At 47.3% G+C, this 20,485-nt stretch overlaps 1 protein-coding gene across 12 annotated transcripts in view; it reads left to right on the top strand.

Moving 5' to 3' along the window:
• CUX1 (cut like homeobox 1) overlaps positions 1 to 20,485 on the top strand; it is a 367,924-nt gene that overhangs the window by 316,103 nt on the left and 31,336 nt on the right. For 9 of the 12 annotated variants that reach the window (XM_036308912.1, XM_036308918.1, XM_036308910.1 and 6 more), the window contains 3 exons: positions 11,106 to 11,408; positions 14,703 to 14,891; positions 19,853 to 20,117. The exons of the other annotated variants lie outside the window; for them this stretch is intronic. In XM_036308912.1, the coding sequence (XP_036164805.1) occupies positions 11,106 to 11,408; positions 14,703 to 14,891; positions 19,853 to 20,117 (757 nt within the window). The remainder of the gene's footprint in view (positions 1 to 11,105; positions 11,409 to 14,702; positions 14,892 to 19,852; positions 20,118 to 20,485) is intronic. 12 annotated transcript variants of the gene reach the window in all.

The following is a 20,485-nucleotide window of genomic DNA, read 5'->3' on the forward strand; positions in this document are numbered from 1 at the left end:
TGAAGGAGAGCAAATTTACATCTGAATCCCTGCAGTGCCCCACCCCACGGGCCAGTTCCCACTCAGCTCAGGCCCGAGGCGCAGCCACAGGACCACGGCACCCCGGCAGCTTCGCCAGGCGTCTCTCAAGTCAGCACAGATTTGCTAAGATCGTTTTCTCCCCTGTGTACTTTCCCAGTTTAGGGAGAAAACAGGTAAATGGAAAATAATCCTGAGTGAGAGAAGCACCAGGTGGCACAAGATGGTTTATGATGGGAGTTGCCGAGTGTCTGTACATCTCTGAGTGACTTTGCAGCAACACTCAGTGGCCAGCATCTCCTGCACCCCTGTTCTGCCCACCAGGCCCAGGTGACCAGCCAAGGACAGCTGGTCCAGGGTCCTCCCTTGGTGTTCAGACCTCCCGCAAGACCCATGTATTCATCACCCCCTCCAATGAAATACCCAAAAACTGAGTTCGGCCTGTCTCCCCTGAACAGCTCTCCCTCTGGCATCCCTGGACTCAGTGCAAGCTCCCCTGTCCCTAAGCAGCCCACCTCCATTTTCTTTTTCTCTTAACTCCTTCCCCTCCCCCCAAATACACACTCACTGTCTATTTCCTAAACACCTGTCAGATTTCTCTTTTTTCAATTTCCATAGCCCCAGCCCTAGCTCAAGCCTCGAGTCTGCAGTACTACAGGTACAACTCTATTTCCAGATCGCATGTCCAGCTGGGCCACTCCCCTCCCACAGCCCGTTCCCTGGGGCTAAAGTCCCACCTCCTTAGTGTGTGGCCAGCCCCCGTCTCTCCTTTCCCCCCACCTCAGGCCTTGGCACACCTCCATGCCCAACCCCAGCCTCATCCTTCAGCGCCACAGCGTGTGAGCACACACTGCGCCTGTACATCCCTGGCCTAGCCCTCGTCACAGGGTCTTTGTGACAGTAACTTGCTTGATGATATCTGCCTGGTCCACCACTGTCTGACCCCCAGCACTTAGAGGGCCCCTTTTTGAATGAAAGACACAGGCCCTATCTTCAAGCGGCTGAGAAGTCAAGTTTAGGGAGATTAGCTATAAATGGCATAAGTTAAATAGAAACCTTGCTTTTATTAAACAGGTTTTTTGTTAGTAAAATATGTTGGCTTCTGTGTCACTGTAAAAGTTCCTTGTGTGTTACGTGCCATTGAGTTGGCTCCGACTCCAGGCGACACTGAATGAGTGATGTGCAGTGTCCTGTCCTCCACAGCCCTGCTCAGCTCCAGTGGACACATGCCCAGGGCTTCTTTGTGAAGTCAGTCCTTCTCATATTTGGTCTTCCTTCCTTCCTGCTGCCTTCCATTTTCCCCAGCATTATTGTCTTTTTCAAAGAAGAGTTCCTTAGGCAGACTTTTAAAAATGTGTTGTTCACACACACCAGCACCGGTGTGCCAAGGGCTTTTGTCTCATCTTTCCTGGCCTTACTTCAGCCCTGGCAGGGGGCCGAGATGTGTGCAGGAGAGAAATCTTTGCTCTTCCCTTTTATAGAAGAGAGTAGAAAGTGACGGCTACCTTCCTGGGACAATAGAGGGTCCCACCAGCCCCTCTGCCTCCTCCCAGGTCTTCCCTCCAGGCCTTTCTTAAGTTACTCTTTTCTGCTATTGGGGGGGGGGGGGGGGGTGTGACTTGGTAGCACTGCTGAGATTTTTGGTGATTTACAGCAATGCCCAGGCTGACTGAAGGCCAAGAGTATTGCCAACCCCAGGCGGCAAGAAGGGGTGGCTCCAGCCTGGGTGTGGGGAGAGGTGTGTACTGATGTTTCGTGTCATTTGGGAATGAACCTTTCCCTGAGGTTGAGGAGCCTCCCCCAACTCCCTGGAGCCCATGGGAGTGGGACCTGAGGCAGTAGGCTCTTCCCTTCTCTCCCCGAGGCATCAGGTGCAGGCCCTGGGAAGGAGGCTGTTTGTCGTGTGGCACTGCAGGGGCTTCTGATAGGCCGTACTATGTTGTCAGATTACTTCTGTTTCTCTCCCCTGTGGTAGGAGAGGTGTGGAAGGCTCCTGCATGTCTGTGACATCTATTAAAGTATCCAGGTATTTTGTTTCAAATTCCTGCTAATCAGTCAAAATACCACTCATATGCAAAAGCAGAAACCTCCATGTTTTTATATTGGCTGTGTCTAACGAAGATATGTGACTAAGAAATAGGGTGGCTGTCCTCAAGGGGCTGTGAGTGTCAGCTGAGAGCCCCAGAAGTGGGGTTCAGGCTGCCACTGCCACCAAGGAAAGGTAATGGTGTTCAGAGATGTCGGAACTTAATCAATGAGAGGGTCTTGTAATCCTGGGTGGCACAGGCCTGGCCAGTTTGTGACTAAATTAGGTGGCTTTCCACCTTTAAAGCAGAGAACCTGAAGCAGAGAACCTCATTTATTATTTTAAAGAGACTGTTTGGCCCAAACCCCTCCGGTGGTGGGTCTCTTCAGAGAAGAACCGTGGGAGCCTGCGATCAAGTCCCCGCCTTTCGGCACAGGGTTAGTGTCTCCCTCTCAGTCTCTACATCTGAACTCGGCTGGGAAGCATTCCAGCCTGGTGGTTACCCTGTTGTGGCCTTTGAAGCTGTCAGCACTGTCAGCTGGAAAGGCCCTCAAGCTGGGCAAGGTCCTTCCAGGCCAACAGGGCTCTATTGGACAGAGGATGCCAGCACCAGGCACTCAGAACCTTCTGCACTTCCTGGCACTATCGTGCCACTTGCAGCTGCCAAGTCTCCTGTCCCTTCTGGCTCCATCTTTCTCTCTGCCTCTCCCTGCACTCCCTTTCCTCTGGTCCTTAATTTCCTCCCTCATTCACACTTACATGTGCCCGCCGGGACCATGCTGCTTCCCCACTCTGTTCCCTAACCCCTCGCTGGCCTCAGTCTTCATCCTTTCTCCCATCTTTCCATCCTTGTCTGTCTTTATAGGCACTTGGAATTTCCTGGTTTGGCACAGGCTCAAAGCCTAAACTATGGACATAATGAAAAGTGGTGCATCAGACCAGCCGCCAGTTAAATAATGTTTGGGTTCTTGTCAGAATGTCACAGAGTACCCTGTCATTTTGTTTCAGCAACTTGTCCTTCTGAATGCACAGTTCGCCTTATGGCATGCCAGCAGTAAAAATGTCACTTACAATAATTACTTTTTTGGTGAAAATGCTTGCTGACTTCCTACCTTCAAGCTGTTTTTTACACAGTGGGGAGATAATAAGAAATGACTTTATCCTGACTGCTCAAATGAACACTAAATGGAATTTGGGTTGTTATTACTGCAGATAGAGGGCTGAGTATGGAAATTTAAACAGTGGATCGGATAAACTGCAGAGAGATTTGCCTCTGAAAATTATGGTGGGTGTGTGTTTTCAGTTGGCTTCTATTGAAAACTTAAGGCAGCTGTTGTTTGCCTGCTGTTTTTGGAATATAATATTTTTCATAATCCTTTTATAGTTTCTGAATGGCTTGTGTATTTCAGAGGGCTTGAGTCACTGTCTCCACTTACTGTGTCTTACTAACCAAGCAACTCTTACGAAGATTTGAAGCCTTGCAAAAGAAATGAATCCACACAGATCACCTTTTAAATGTAACACTTTGCTATTGCTGTCAAAATTGGATAGATGGACCATTAGCTGGGCTTTTCAAATATGCAAATTACCCGTTTTCAGTTGTTCCACTCCTCCAGGCTGCAGACTCTTTGAAAGCAAGGTTTATGTCTAATTCATCTTCACTGCCTAGCAGAGTCCATGACACAGAGTAGGTACTTTTAAAAGGTGTGAGTGAGTGAGTGAGCGAAGAGAAGGCAGGAAGAAGGAGGATGGATAGGAACATGGAGGGTTTCCTCTCCTGATCTGGTTCAGACCCTCACAATAAATCCATTTGACCTGGACCAAGTCCTGTTGCCTCTCTGAACCTCAGTCTCCTCATCTGAAGTGCAGGGTTTATATTTCCGCCTCAGGACTGACATAAGAATTGAATGAAACAGAGTGTAAGTGCATTTTGCTTCCCTTCCCTCGCCCCAGTAGTGGATTGGCTTTTTGTGGCTCATCATCATGTTTTTGAGGCTCATGTGCATTGATATGTGGGCTGTAGAGAAACCATGTCCAGTCACTCTGCCACTAACGGCCACACAGGCTCAGGCACCACCCAGCTGCACAGGTGGGCTGCTTAGAAAATGGAACATCTTACTAGTTTCTGGCTATGCAGCTCTGGGCACAATATCTTATGTCTGTCAGAAGAGGGAAGTGGATATGCCTGCCTCACATAGTGAGGTCGTAGTGAGGACTGAATTAGTTCACTCCCATGAGCCTTCGCACAGTGCCTGGCACAGTGAGTTCACAGGAAATGTTAGCTTAAATCAGTGGTTCTCAACCTTCCTAACGCCGCGACCCTTTAATACAGTTCCTCATGTTGTGGTGACCCCCAATTTCATTGTTACAAATTGAACATAATTAAAGCATAGTGATTAGTCACAAAAACAATATGTAATTATATATGTGTTTTCCGATGGTCTTAGGCGACCCCTGTGAAAGGGTCATTTGACCCCCAACGAGTCGCGTCCCACAGGTTGAGAACCGCTGGCTTAAATAGTAGCTGCTGTTACAAATGATGTCTTCCTTCTTATCCCTGCTGCAGTGCAGCCTCTCCCAGAATGGTACCCCACACACCCAGTTTTGCAAGCCCCAATGTAGAAAGCACCAGTTTTCTTCCCCTTCCTCAGCCCTCTCCCTGCAGACACTCAGCCCCAGAGTCCTGATGAAGCTACCTCCTTAACCTCTCTTGAACCTATATACCTCTCCCCATCCCATTCCCTGCCCTCCTCCAGGCCACCAACCACTGTGTCCAAGACAACACTACAGCCTCCTCAGGACCTCCCGCCCCAAACTTGGTATTGGCAAGTTCATTCTCTACTGAAGTGACAATGAGCTTATTTGCTTTCTTACTTTTTGATGTTAGGTCTATAATATTTGAAACATAAAATTTCAGAATAATGTAATGAATGCCCATGTACCCATCATCACCCAACTTTAACCTTATCTTTTGGTCCTAATTCAATCCTAAATTTTTAAAAGAAATAAAACATTAAAGATAGAGCTGAAGCCCCCTCCCAAAGTTCATCCCTCCTAGAAGTCAGCTATGGTCCATCCCTCCTTGCTCTTTATCATTCCTGTGCATGACTTTACACCCTTGTATGTTCCAGGGAGACACCACAACATACAGTACAGGCAAACGTCCAGCCTGCATGCTAATGTTCTGCTTTGTTTTGTTCCACACCTTGCTCTGTGGGTTCACCACTGTGCTTTGGATGCATGTGGCCCCAGGCCTGACATTCTCGCTGCTGTTTATAGCACGCAGTGTATTGCACAATCGGGAGACCCAGTCTTCTGGTGATAGACACTATTTCCAGTTTTTTGCTCTTTCAGACAAGGCCGCAGTACATATTCTAGTGCCTGTTTGTGTCCCCAGAAGCAAAGTATTGCCAGGGTGAAGGACCTTTCCCTGGCTCCCCAGTGCAGGACCCCAATTCAAAGGCTCTGCCCCTGAAATATCTCTTTGCCTTGTGTTCTTTTTTTCTTTTTTTTTCTTTTTTTGGTCTTCTTTTTTCCCCTCCCAGTTCTGCAGACCAAGAAGTCCAAGATCAAGATGCCAGTAGGTTCTGTGTCTGTTGAGTCGGCTTCCTGGTTCATAGATGGCCTCCTCTTCCCCGTGTTCTCACATGGCGAGAGCTACCTCGTGTTCTTTCTGCACCAAACTCATACGTCAAACCAATCACATGTCTGGAACAATCTACCTCTTTCTTTGCCACTCTTACTCTTCCTGACTTACCTGGATGCTTCCTGTTCTGATGTCTACCTGAAATGTTACTCTACCAGGAGGTCTCTCTGATCCCGAGGCCACAGCTGTATGCTCCCCCATCTGTCTCCCATCAACACATTCATGCCCTGTAGTTACTTCTATTTAATGACCATCTTCCCTATGGGTGTGAGCTCCAACAAGGCAGGGCCACCTTTGCCCATTCACTGCCGTATTCCCAAAGGCCCAGCTCAACAGACTTAGGAAATGAGTGAAAGAATGGATGGAATGTCACATCTTCATTTATTCTTTCCACCAGCATTTTTTTCCTAACTTTATATTGAAGTATAAATGACAAGAATTTTGGCAACCAAGATAAAGAATAATTCCATCTTCCCCCCAGAATTCCCTCATGTGCCCTTTGTAGTCAACTCCTGCCCCTCATCCCTAGCAACCACTGATCTGTTTTCTGTCCCTATAGTTTTACCTTTTCCAGAATGTCATCTAAATGGTATATACGATGTAGCCTTTGCGTCTACCACCAGCATCTCAGTCTTGTTCCAGGCACTGTGGAACAAATAAAAATAAATCATGAGATGATTTTTGTTGAATGTGAGGGACCTTTATCTAAACAAATACATTTAATAGCTGCTTTTTTTCTTAACATCCAATTTAGATTGTGTTTCTTAGCAACAATTATGTGGCAGCTTAGTTCCTCAGTACAATGCTGTCTGCATTTTTCAGTCAAGGAAACCAGGATGTTCCAAGAAGTGAAGAATCCTATTCAAGTTAACGTAGCTGGCTTATAGAGGTAGCTTTCATCCCCAAGTTCAGTGTGTTAATGCCAAGCCCAGGATTCCTCACTCTTCTTAATTATTTTTAAGGACATGTTGTGGAGCAAAGCTTTGTTCTTTAAAAAGTATTTTAATCAGCCGAAACCGGTTTGGCTCAGTGGATAGAGCGTCAGCCTGCGGACTGAAAGGTCCCAGGTTCGATTCCTGTCAAGGGCATGTACCTGGGTTGCGGGCACATCCCCAGTGGGAGATGTGCAGGAGGCAGCTGATCGATGTTTCTCTCCCATCGATGTTTCTAGCTCTCTATCTCTCTCCCTTCCTCTCTGTAAAAAATCAATAAAATATATATTAAAAAATATATATTTTAATCAGAGGGGTCCATTTGCTAATTTTTGGAAAAGAAAAAAAGTAAAATTTCTTCTTTTCTGTTGAGTTAGGTTTCTTGTCCTGTGATGATGGTGAGTCAGACCAGCAAGCACCTGTCCTCCCCAGACCCAGGGGCCTGGCCACCTTGCCAGGGGCTGTGGGAGCTCATTAATGGGTTTGGTTTTGTGGTGCCAGTCCTGCCTCAGGAGCCGTGTGCTTACTGGAAATAGCTTTCTAAAGAATGACTCTTCCTTTCCAACGTGATGCTCTGGGCGTGTGGATTCCTTGGTATCTGCAATGGATGTTTGCTGTTTTAATCTGTCTGTGCCTATCCAAAAATGTGGCCCAGATTCTGCTTTCTGTGACCTGCACGGGCGTCTGTGGGCACGTGTATCTGCCGGTGAGTAATTGCCCAGAAAGCTCACTCAGCTTCAAGTTGTCTGTTACATTTTAGACACAGACTCAGAGTGGAGGTGCAGAAACAAGATGGCCAGTACATTTCAAGGCCCACATGAGGTTTTGATCTGGGGGTTTGCCTTTGAGTGTAACCACGAGCTAGAGCACAGAGGGACGCCGGTCACATGTGGTGAGTGCCTCTGTTCTCGTAAGGGTTCTTTATGGCAAAAAAATGCACGTGAACAGCTTGCAGGGAATGCCTGGGAGAAGGGAATGCACCGCCGCTTGAGTTATTCGGGGAGCTCTGCCTCAGCCAGCACCCAGAACAAAACGGGGAGAGCACTAGGGCAGTGGCACCATGCTGTTTGTTAGCCAGGCAGCCATGATTTTGACCTTGCTGTGGGTTAAAGGACACAAACCTGAGAAGAAATCTGTTTATCATGTGGGGAATTCATGCCATCCTTGACAGTATACAGTGAGCAAGATGGATGATCTGCCAAATTGGTCCCTCGCATGGGTGAATCAGGGCAAATTTACAGTACAATTCCTTTGCTGCTTCAGATACAAAAATAACATTTGCTGGGTTTTATATCCAGTTGTCTGATGACCTGGAGGTGAGCAGGGAGAAGAAATCCGATTTGTAGGATTCATATTGCCTTAAAGATTTATATGGACCATTTCTGCCATTACGTCTGCCTCTTTTACATCTTTCACAAATCAGTGTTGTTGTTTTTTAACCTGATTTTCCAGGTTGAGGACATAGGTTTATATGCTGGTGGAATTCTGTACCAGTCTAGGACAATAAACGGGTTTGTTGGTTGAATTGCAGTTGTTTTATTTGGGATTTTATCTTCCTAAGTATTTATACAAAATATCCCTTGTATTTAGAATACATTTTTTTATTTTCTTGGGTTCAGAATGGGTTATTATCCTGTATAAAATATGTCTGTCAAAGGATACTCCTGCCCTAACCAGTTTGGCTCAGTGGATAGAGCATCGGCCTGCAGACTGAAGGGTTCCAGGTTCGATTCTGGTCAAGGGCATGTACCCAGTTGCGGGCACATCCCCAGTAGGGGGTGTGCAGGAGGCAGCTGACCGATGTTTCTCTCTCATCATGGATGTTTCTAACTCTCTATCCCTCTCCCTTCCTCTCTGTAAAAAAATCAGTAAAATATATTTTTTTTAAAAAAGGATACTCCAGTTATATGGTCAACTGTAATTTATTTATTGCTTATAGTTACATTGTGTTTACTGAGGCAGCAAGTATTTGGGGGGCACCTATATGTGCTGACGTTCACTGAGTGCCCTGGCCTCATGAGCTATCATCTCTCTGAGGCCATAGCACCCACATGACAATGCCTGGCCTGGCCCCTCCCACATGGCTCTGTGGGGTCTCACCATGTACCATGCTCGGTGGGGGTGGGGAAGATAATGTGCCAAAACACGGAGCCAAAGGCAGATTTTACCTTGTGGGTAAGACAGCAGTGGAATGTCACTTTGTATTTTCCACCTGGAACACAGTCTTTCTCTATATTTGAAAATTAGGAAATGGCCAAAGGCTTTATTCCAAACATCCCAAAACTAGAGTAGATGCCTGGTTTAATGGGTGATCCTAACAGAGAGGCCAGAAGGGACCAATCTCCACAGAGCACGAGGTGGCACTCCCCATTGGGCACACACAAAAACAAGACAGAGGTCCTCCTGAAGAAAGGAACGCATGACCCCATCTCTCCTGGTGTCCGTGGCAGTGTGGCACAGACAAAGCTTGGTTTTCAGAAACATCTCCTATAGTTTGACAGAAAACGGGGGTGGGGGGGTGGGGGGGGCTCCTCTTCTGTCATTTCTCTCCAGTCTTCTGGGATTATAGTGAGAACCAGCCTGGGGTCCTGAGACTCAGCCCTGGGCTGCCAGGTGCCAGCTGGGGCTTTAGTCTCCTTATCAAGGGTCATCACTGTGGTAGCCACACATCATGGGCAGCCCTCATTTAAAATAATATGTCCATTTGATTTGTTCTGGAAGTTATGGATAAAATTAGTATGTTAATCATAATCTAGGTAAGGTACTTCTGAATTACAGAATTACTAGAGGCCCGGTGCATGAATTCGTGCACTAGTGGGGTCTCTGGGCCTGGCCTGCAGGGATCGGGCTTGAAACTGGTTCTTCAACATCCCTCAAAGGGTCCCAGATTGAGAGATGGTGCAGACCAGGCTGAGGGACCCCACTGGTGCACGATTGGGGCCAGGGAGAGACCACAGAAGGCCTCCAGGGCATGTCCGGCCCATCTCACCGAGTCCCTATCAGCCAGACCCCAGTAGCAAGCTAACCTACTGGTCAAGCGTCTGCCCCCTGGTGGTCAGTGCATGTCATAGCGACTGGTCGAACGGTCGGACACTTAGCATATTAAGCTTTTATTATATAGGACTAGAGGCCCGGTGCATGGATTCATGCACAGGTGGGGTCCCTCAGCCTGGCCTGTGCCGTCTTGCAATCCAGGACCCCTCTGGAGGATATCAGACTGCTGAAGCAGCAGCCAGCTTGGTAGGAGCTCAAGCCCGGGCCAGGTGCAGCTCCGCTGCTACTCATCCCAGCCCCACTGAGGCTCCCGCCACAGCAGCTGTGCCTGCCAGCTGTGAGCCCAGCTTCTGGCTGAGCTGCACTCCTACTGTGGGAGCACACTGACCACCAGGGGGCAGGTCCTGCATTGAGCATCTGCCCCCTGGTGGTCAGTGCATATCATAGCAACTGGTTGTTCCGGTCATTCGGTCCTAACGGTCACTTAGGCCAGTGGTCGGCAAACTCATTAGTCAACAGAGCCAAATATCAACAGTACAACAATTGAAATTTCTTTTGAGAGCCAAATTTTTTAAACTTAAACTATATAGGTAGGTACATTGTTATTAACTTAATTAGGGTACTCCTACGGCTTAGGAAGAGCCACACTCAAGGGGCCAAAGAGCTGCATGTGGCTCGCGAGCCACAGTTTGCCAACCACGGGCTTAGGCTTTTATATATATAGATAGGGAACCATTAGGAGACATCATGACAATGATGGCACATGATTAATATGACATTTTAAAATATGTTTTTATTTATTTCAGAAAGGGAGAGAGAGATAGAAACATCAGTGATGAGAGAGAATCATTGATTGCCTGCTTCCTGCACGCCCCTCACTGGGTATCAAGACTGCAACCCAGACAAATGCCCTGACCAGAATCAAACCATAACCTCTGGTTCATAGGTGGACGCTCAATCACTGAGCCATGCCAGCGGGACAATATGACGTGTTTTTTTTAACAGAATGGCCCTTGTACTGCGTCTTTAGAAACCTTTTATTTAAACCTATAGTTTTTCTTCTATTGCTATTATTCTTTTTAAATATGTGTTTATTGACTTTAGAGAGATAGGAAAGAAGAGGGAGAGAGAAAGAAATATCCATGAGAGAGAAACATCAATCAGCCTCTTCCTGCACAACCCCTACTGGGGATTGAGCCTGCAACCCGGGCATGTGCCCTGACCAGGAATTGAACCGGCAACCTCTTGGTGCATGGGATGAAGCTCAACCAACTGAGCTACACTGGCCGGGCTATTTTTTATTTTAATACCAAAAATGAATGGTTACTCTCAGTCAAAAAACTGTAAGACAATGAATGTAGATTTATAGACTGCCATACTGTATCCTTCTTACACAGGGCATTTACTTACTGTCCTAGGTAAGGAAAGTAGATGTACATGGTGAAAGATGGCTGTTTCAGCCTCAATTTTCTGTGTGCTTTAATTACAGAAAGCACGCCAAAGACCTCTGCCAGCTGCAGCCCTGCACCCGAATCACCAATGAGCTCTAGTGAATCAGTGAAGAGTCTGACTGAACTGGTCCAGCAGCCCTGTCCCCCCATTGAAACAAGTAAGGATGGAAAACCACCAGAACCCAGCGACCCGCCTGCTTCAGACTCCCAGCCCACCACCCCACTGCCTCTCTCCGGACACTCGGCCCTCAGCATTCAAGAGTTGGTAGCCATGTCTCCAGAGCTGGACACCTACGGTATAACCAAGAGAGTCAAGGAGGTGCTGACTGACAACAACCTTGGTAAGTTCCCTCCAGAGCTGCTATCCCAGAGGTGGCAGGTCGCTTCCTGATGGAGTTCTTAGGAAGAATGGGTGGAGGGGCCTCAGGCTGAGCCAGCCAGAGGTTTTAAATGTTTACAAAACGTCCCACAGTTGTGAACACTAAGGGGCCCATAAGGGTGCTAGAGGTCTCCAAGTCTATCCCAGCTGCGCCCACTCTGGGACCTCTTAAAAGATATGCATTCAGGGTTGCAGCCTACTCAGACCGTCCACTCCGACCACCCTGATTGTAGCATGCCCAGTAGGGCTCTAAATCCTGTGGGCACCAGAGCTGGGCAGGATCACCATCAGCCCAGCTGCATCCCGGTGGCACAGTGGAAGAGTCTGACAGACTGTATTCAAATCCCAACTCTCCTACTTATTGTCTGTGCTACTGAGCAAGCTACTCTCTTAGGCTCCTCAATAAAACTGGAATAACAATGCCTACCATGGGGTTGTGAGTAGCAGCCTAGCTAGCACTCTGCTTGGCATTCTTGCTGCCTCATGAAGCCGCCTCCATCCCCCAGGCCTCCCACTGAGCTTCACACCAAGGCTGTTTACCTCAAAAGTGCCACAGGCCCCTCTCCCCACCCCTCTTGTGCTCTGCTTGAGGGGGTCTCTCTGAGGGCTCTATGGCACCACTGATCAAATGGCTACAGCTGTAAGAATATTAGGGTGTCCAGTCGTTTCAAACCACTTTGCTCCTGCAGGATAGTATTGGACCAAGTGGGGTTCTAGTTTAGGCATCCAGAGAATGGAAACAGCCACTCCCAAACACTTACAGCCTTCTTATTACCTGGGAGTAAAGTCAATTAAAAGAGCATTGTTTTCAGACAAGATTTCCGGTTCCTATGTCATATATGAAAATTAATACCCTTTAATTTTTAAACGTTTTTAACCAAGATTTGCTTGTAATTAAGTTATGAGGTTAAAAAAAGAGAGAGCATTGTTCTCTTCTGTGCATGTTAAAATGACACCGAAGAGTTATTGGAATTTGCCCAGTACCTTCAGGAGGGACCTGTGTATCTGTTTTTCCCAGGGGACAGGAAAAGAAGGGAGTAGCAGTGAAGTGAGTTCCAGGAAAGTTTTCATAGTGACCTCACAGCCTGGGGATGAGGCCAGCTTGTCTGCTTGAAGCCTTCTACTTAACTGCTTGTGCAAAACAGAACAAGAGAAAAGTAATATCCGCTGAGAACATTTTTAATTAATTCATAAAAATAAAAATTTAGCTGTTGACTTAAAAATGGCTAATTCCCCTATGTCCATCAATTAGTAAAATGTGCAGAGATCCCTAGGCTTGTGTCATCCCCTACCTTACAGTCTTATGACAAATCCAAGGAATTGGACCTAATATATTATTGCTGCCCCCCCCCCCTTATAGGAAGTATCATTTTATATAAATGTTGAAAATCAGCTGAAGAACTCTCATTTTCTAATACTGATAAGTTGCAAGATCACAGCTCTGAGATTTTGAACCTTAAAATCTCATCCTAGGCCTTACCATTCATGTCCCCATCGGCGATGGAGTTGTAGCTGATAATGTTCATGTGCAGACATAGCAGAATCCCACTGGTTTCTGGAACTTTGTTTCAAATACCATGAAACACAAATCAGTGCTCTGAGCAGTGAAACTTTTCACTCCAAACAGGTAACTTATGCCTCTGAGCAGGAACTGCCAGAAGGCTCCATAGCAGTGTCACCCAGGACTTAGAGAAGTCGTCTTCATGGTTGCTCTCAAAGGTCTCAGCTTCTCCAGGAAAGGTGCTGCCTCACCTATGGGCATCTCTCAGTGGATTAATGAACATGGAACCAAATTACAGCTGAATTAGACAGCACAGGTGGCCCTTAATTGAGACTCAACTAAGGCAGTCTCTTAACCTTTGGCCTAGGATCTTGGGGTATTTGTGCATCAATCTCTTGAAATCATATGTAGAATGTGTACATGCACATTTCATCAGATGAAGGTCTGTAGCTTTCTTCAGGTTCTCAAATAGATCTGGGACCCAAAATGATTGGAGTCACTACTATGAAACCTCTAGAAGTAATATAGATAATTTTCTGAGATTAGTCGCTTGATTTTCCTCCCATACAACTAGGTGGATCAAGCAAATAGCAACTAGCTGTTTATGTATGTCACTTTCCTGAACATAGCAAGCTTCTTAGAATGAAATAAGATCTATTCGCCAAATTAGAATTAGGTAAAACTTACTTTAAACAACCACAACAAAAAATGGCTAAAAACTTGGTAGGCTAAATTAAGAATTTGAAAAGCAGAGAAGCCACAAATTTACAAAATCAGTAAATGCATCTAAGGCAGCTCTCCGCCATTTCTCACAACTACCCCGTGAGCACAGTGATAGTGTTTCCCTGTCACAGATGGAGGACGTGAGGCACAGCAGCAGTAGCCAGTCATCCACGGTCACCTCTGCCCCAGGTATTGTGTTCCGTGAGCTTTATGATACCAAACACTGGCCTCTCTGAGCCCAGTCTCCATTTCTTCCTAATAAGTCCTATTCATTGAAGTTGTCCTGTCAGGTTGTTCAGGTTGTGCCTGATTCTCATTTGTACCTTTAAAAGTGGTGGCCCCTCTTAACCTGAAGCTTAATGGCTCTCAGAGCGCTCTGCAGAGCCATGTGCCCTCTGAGAAGCTGGGGAGCAGGCTGTCCACCACGGCCCTGGGAAGAGGCATCAAGAAAAGGTGCTTTGAGCTCCAGTGGGCAGAGGCAGCTTAGACTGCAGGAATGGACTTTCAAATTGGAAATGGCCTGCTTTTCAGAAAAACAGAGCTGAGGAGCTCTTTCCCCTTCTCTTTCCTGCTGTGACCTAGGTCAAGTGGCCTGTTTTCTCAGCAAGACCTGATAACCTTGCAAATCGTGAAAGGAGCTGGTGCAGACGGCCCTGTAGTTTGAGGTTGTACAAGAGAGATCTCCCTGTGTGCTACTTAACCTCCTGAGCTCAGGTTTGGGGCTAACCACCTCTGACAAATGCGGCAGGTGTTATTATCCAGGCCTCAGTTCATCCGAAGCCTGAAGGCTTGACAGAAACATTGTTGTGTGTAAGCAGAATGCAGGAGCAAAGCTGACTCTGTCTCCAGTGGAGTTTGTCACAAGTCTGGCTGAAGAAATGCTTTATAGAGTGCTTGCTCTGAGCCAGGACCCAGCAGACCAGACTCTGGGCCTTTAAACCCCATGTCTGATTATAACCTTGACACATATTTATCCTTCCAGACCCCAAGGTCTCAGTGATGACATCTCTCTTGGTTCTGTTTTCTCTCTAGGTCAGCGCTTATTTGGGGAGACCATCTTAGGGCTCACCCAAGGCTCTGTCTCCGACCTCCTCGCTCGCCCGAAGCCCTGGCACAAGCTCAGTCTGAAGGGACGGGAGCCCTTTGTCCGAATGCAGCTGTGGCTGAATGACCCCAACAACGTGGAGAAGCTGATGGACATGAAACGGATGGAAAAGAAAGGTAACTGTCCCAGCCAGTTGCTTTCGAATTTCTAAATGTGCTGTTTCTTTTAAAGCCTTCATGCAGAGCTGATGAGGAACACTGATCTATAACCAAGGGGCTATACGGCAGGGCAAAGGATTTTTTTACTGTCATCTACCAAGGATGGGAAGATTTGTGTCTTTTTCTACCTAGCAGCCTAAACTCAAGGGCATTTTAGCACTAGGGAGCATTTTGACAATTCCTGATTGTCACCCTGGCAGTCAGTGTATCCTTTTTCTTCCTTCGGGAGAGTAAGGCCACCAAGAAATGAATAGCACAGCACTTAGTGGTGGCTGGTGTTTGTTGTCTTTCGTCTTGTTTGGTGAGTGCGATATTACATTTATTGCACATGCACCACATGCCAGGGGCTTCCATATATTATCGTATTGGAGAGAGCATTAATCAATGCTTTTGTAGATAAACACACTCAGATTCAGAGAAGTTAGGTGCCTTGATTAAGGTCACCCGGCCTGGAAAATGGCAGAGCAAATTCCTGCCGGACAGCGGTCCTGCTTTGAGGAGCCTAGGGGCCTGGAGGCTGTGGCCTCCTAAAGGGCTCTGTGCAGCACTTTCCTCCAGCTCATCTGAACCCTCTCAAATGTTGGTCAGCATTCTCCTTTACGCTGGAGGCTACACCATGGGAGAAATCCTAAAGGATTTTCTTGGTGATGGAAAGTAATGCCTATTCCATCTCATGGTTTGCACTCCTACTTGCTGCTTCTCATTAGTGAGTCCTCCCTTCAGAGGGGACAGTCCTGGGTCACTGACCTATATAGTATGTGAGCCCACTCGGTGGCTGAATTCAAATCCCTTAGATGTGGATATCCGGTACAGCTGCTGGCCTGGCCATAAGAAGCTGTGACCGCCCTCCTTAAATCAGCTTTTGCTGAGAAGCTCATCCAGAGAGTGGGCATGACAACCACCAATGTGGCTGTCCCTGGCCCCAACTCCAGCTCATCTGAGCCCAGGTTTATATCCTCTGAATTCACCAAGAGAGGCTGCTGTTCACCACCAGCCCAGCATCACTGTCTCATCCACCCAGGGAAGGACTGGAGCTCCAGAAAGGAGCAAGAGTCTCTGATGCCTCCCCCAGGAGTTCATGGGCTGGCTGTTGTATCACAGAGGCTCTTCAGTTCCTGAGCACCTATTTGCCAGGCACTTAACCCACACAGAGACTTCCCTTCATCCACACAGCTCCATCCCATACAGATGGCGTTATCCAGAAAGATGAGTCTCTGGCATTATGAAACTTACGTGATTTTAAGAGCTGGCATAAGTAAAGAGCAGGAATCCAAACTCATTCAAAGCTGCTGCTCTCAGCTATGTACACTCCGCCTTGAGCTGAGTGCCTGCCACTCTGGGACTGTGTGCCCAGGCGGCCCTCTACCCCACAGGGGGCCCTCCAGTGGGCTCATGCCCACCCTCGGGTGTGTAGACCAAGGCTCTGACACAGGCCACATCCTCTCGGGCAGCTCTAGACCAGCGGTTGCCAACCTTTCCGACCTCACGGACCACCAGTGGTCCGCGGACACCGGTTGGCGACCGCTGCTCTAGACAGTGCTACAACCTCCAGAGGCCTGGTGCCATATCACCACCCAAGTTTTTAAACATTTTTTAAAATTATAGGAAATTTCAAATATAGAAATAGAAAGAATGATACCATGAATCTAATATATCCATTACTGAGTTTCAGCAATTATTAGTGCTCACCCAAGCAATTTAAAATTTTCTGCACTCTGTCAAAAGGCAGTGTCCTCCCTCCTTGAGCTTGCTAAGTGCAGGAGCTCCCTCATCCAGTGGCAGGTCTGAAGGTCCAGGTCCGGGCCAGTCTTGCAGACATCAGCAGAGAGGCGAGCCCTGGTTCTAACACTCCCTGATGTATGTCTCCTCCCGGGCCAGTGGCAGAGTATCTTAGCCCCCGGAAATAGATGGGAGGTGGGGGGGGCCTTCTACTTTCTACACGGGCTCTGGGCGCCATCTTGTGTTACAAAAGAGTTACTGTTTCAATGGGGCCCCTCCTCAAATCCCAAGGTCCCTGAGCGATGTGGCCCCGCTGTCGTCTCTCCCTGGTAGAGATGCTCACTAGATAAACCTTCACCAGCCCCAGTGGGAGACCAAGGCACCTGTTCCATCAGTACTTCCTGTGATCTCCATAGACTACTGGTCACCTGCCCAACAGGATGGGGCTGGCGGACAGATCAGGCTCATTTCTTTCTGGCCTCTCAACTCTATCATATTAATGGGGGTGGGAGGAGTGAGGAAAAGAGATTGGCCTTCTTAATTGTTTCCTAGTTCTAATCATAAAATGGCAAGTTAAGTAGCCTACGTTTCTGCATCTGTAAAATGAGGGTAATAAAATGAGGTGTGAGGATTAAAAAGAATGTACCCAGTATAATAAGCAGCACACATAAGTGCTCAGTGATAGTTACTAAAATAATATATGTATTCCTTCAAAATCAATGAAAATAAGCTGTGCTACCAGGCTAGCCTAGATTAAAAACTCTGCACCAGGTAATCCACACTAGGATTCACATGGACACTGTGCTTCCTTCTCTTTCATAAAGCCTTTCTTCTCCCTTCAGCTCAAACCTTTTATTGCTCTTCCTTTCTTCCTTCCCTCTAAACCTTTCTCTACCCCGGTCTGCCTTCTGCTTTTTGTTACCTTGGTGAGATGGCCCTTCACCCAACACACGGTCACAGCACCTAGACACATACATATATGCAGCCTCTGCCAGCTCATGGGCAAGGCTCCTCTCCCTGGAGGCCACAGATGCACCTTGACAGTCTATACCAGGGGTGGGCAAACTTTTTGACTCGAGGGCCACAATGGGTTCTTAAACTGGACCGGAGGGCCGGAACAAAAGCATGGATGGAGTGTTTGTGTGAACTAATATAAATTCAAAGTAAACATCATTACATAAAAGGGTACGGTCTTTTTTTTTTAGTTTTATTCATTTCAAGCGGGCCGTAGTTTGCCCACGGCTGGTCTATACTCTACTTCTGTGGCTCCCATGGACACAACCTCAGACCCTGCTCCCATGCTGTGGCCAGACGGGACCACCATTGGGCAGGGCAGCCAGTGCTGTCCAGAACAGACATCAGTTCTGTCACTTCCTCCCTGTGTGACCTCAGGGAAATCATTCAGCCTCTCTAAGCTTCAGTTTCTTCCTCTGTACAAAGGGATGATAACAGTCTCTCCCCTTGTGGAACTGAGGATTAATGGTAAATGTTAGCTGATGATGATGATGATGATACTGCCACAACTAATACTATGTGCCATTTGAATTAAATATTTCTCATCTTCCATCAGTTTTAAGTTTTAAAGACTTTTCAGACTGTATTTCAAACTAGTTCACTAGAAAGATCACTATGGAGGATTCGTTTGCTCAAGAAGCTTAGTGGTTAGTGATGCATAACCATCAGAGTTGCAAATGAAGCACAGACAACACTAATAAAACTGAGAGAACCTAAAAGCTAGGAATCGCCTTCCATTTATCTCACAGTTCATTCGGCACATCCCCAGTAACAGTCACACTCTGAGTCTCTGAGCCTTGCAGCCAGCCCACTCCCCACTGCTCCTCCTAAGCCCTATCCCACAGTAAAAACAGACATCTGCACATGCACTCCCCTCGTTTCCAGCTTCTGTGCCTTCTCCTCTCTCCTACTGCCCTTTCCAGGGCTGGCCACATGTCTCCCCAAGTTCTGAGCCTATGCCAGCCACTTCTCCACTCCTGGGTTGGCTCCTGCCTCCTCAAAGCTCATTCCAGCAGGCTTTTAGTCCCCTTCTCATCATCATCTGCCAGCTTCCTGCTCATTCCTACGCTTTCTCAAGACTGTGCCCCGGTATCACTGTCTTCCTCCATGTTCACACCCCACCTCGCCCAGGGAGATTTTCTGACCCACCTGACCCATACATCACCTGGCCCTGACGTTTTTTGACCTCCTCAACCCTTGGCTGTTCCCAAATATTGTTATCATCCATTACTCTCTCTCTCAAAGTCTTAATTCAGGTATCCCACTCACTGACCACCTTCTACCATCCTTCCATCTTTTCATGTTTCTCTGTTCATTCCACCTTATCCAACATGGCCCCCAGATATCCTCTGCCCATCTCTCCAGCCTTATGTCCGACAACTCCTCCTACACCACTGCCCCTTTTGCATGCATGCACACACACACACACATACAAAACACACTTTAACCATGCTGTTGTGTAGCTCTGTGTCTTTGCGCATGCTGTTCCCACTATCTGGAGCAGCCTCCTACCATATTCTACCTCATCACCTATTTTTTCTGATTAATCCCTCTTTGTCCTTCAAGATTCAATTTAAATATCATCTCCTCAGAAGCCTCCCCTGACCTCTCCACAGGCTGACCTGAGTAATTTCCCTCTGTGCCCTCCACTAAACTAGTCATGCAGGGACCAATGGGAACCTCCCATTATAACAGAGCAGGTCCTTGATGAATGTGTGTTAGGTTTCAGAATGGTTCTAGTTCAAGTGTTTTGAGATGTTCTTGGGAGAGTAGAGCAGATCAGCCTGATGCCACAATCCACACAGAAGTAATCGCAATCCAACCTGGCCAGGTGGCTCAGTTGGTTAGTCATCTCATACACCAAAGGGTTGCTGGTTCTATTCCCGGTCAGGGCACATACATAGGTTGCCGGTTTGATTCCCAGTCGGGACACATAGGAGAGACAACCAATCCATGTTTCTCATGTTGATGTTCCTCTCTCTCTCTCTCTCTCTCTCTCTCTCTCTCTCTCTCTCTCTCTCTCCCCCCCCCCCCCTTCTCTAAAATCAATAAAAACATATCCTTAAGTAAGGATTTTTAAAAAGTGATCTCAATTCAGTTATATACCATGTACTGTGAGGGGCAGGGGCTTGGGCAAATGTCACATCTGGGCCTGCCCCTCAGTCTGACTTCTCTCCCTTCCTCAGCCTACATGAAGCGGCGGCACAGCTCAGTCAGCGACAGCCAGCCCTGCGAGCCTCCCTCCGTTGGCATTGACTATAGCCAAGGCGCAAGCCCTCAGCCCCAGCACCAGCTGAAGAAACCCCGTGTGGTGCTGGCTCCTGAAGAGAAAGAAGCTCTGAAACGAGCATATCAGCAAAAGCCATACCCGTCACCAAAAACCATCGAAGAACTCGCCACCCAGCTCAACTTGAAAACCAGCACTGTCATCAACTGGTTCCACAATTACAGGTAGGATCCTGCTCTCAGCCAGTATATCATGGCTCTGAGAGAACACGCTTTCAGCCCTTGGGCACAGGTTGGTCTGTAGCACAGAGTGGCCATCAATGGTACACAAGAAGGATCTTCACTGTGCCCCCCAGCATACTGGGTCTCAGAACTTGGTTAGTTCTCAGTAATTTGGCCAGTTAGGTGGTTTTTTATGCTACTTTATTGGCATTCTTAACTCCAAAGATACAGGGTCATATAGTTACAAACAGTCCACATCCATGACAAGGAAAAAAAATTTCCTCTCATATATATCATTTAATAAGGGAAAGCGTAGGCATTCATGGTTCCATAGTAATGAATGTTTCTTAAGTGATTTTTGCATGCTTTCT

This window comes from Myotis myotis, unplaced genomic scaffold (assembly GCF_014108235.1).
Source record: "Myotis myotis isolate mMyoMyo1 unplaced genomic scaffold, mMyoMyo1.p scaffold_m19_p_5, whole genome shotgun sequence".
Lineage (NCBI taxonomy): Eukaryota > Metazoa > Chordata > Mammalia > Chiroptera > Vespertilionidae > Myotis > Myotis myotis.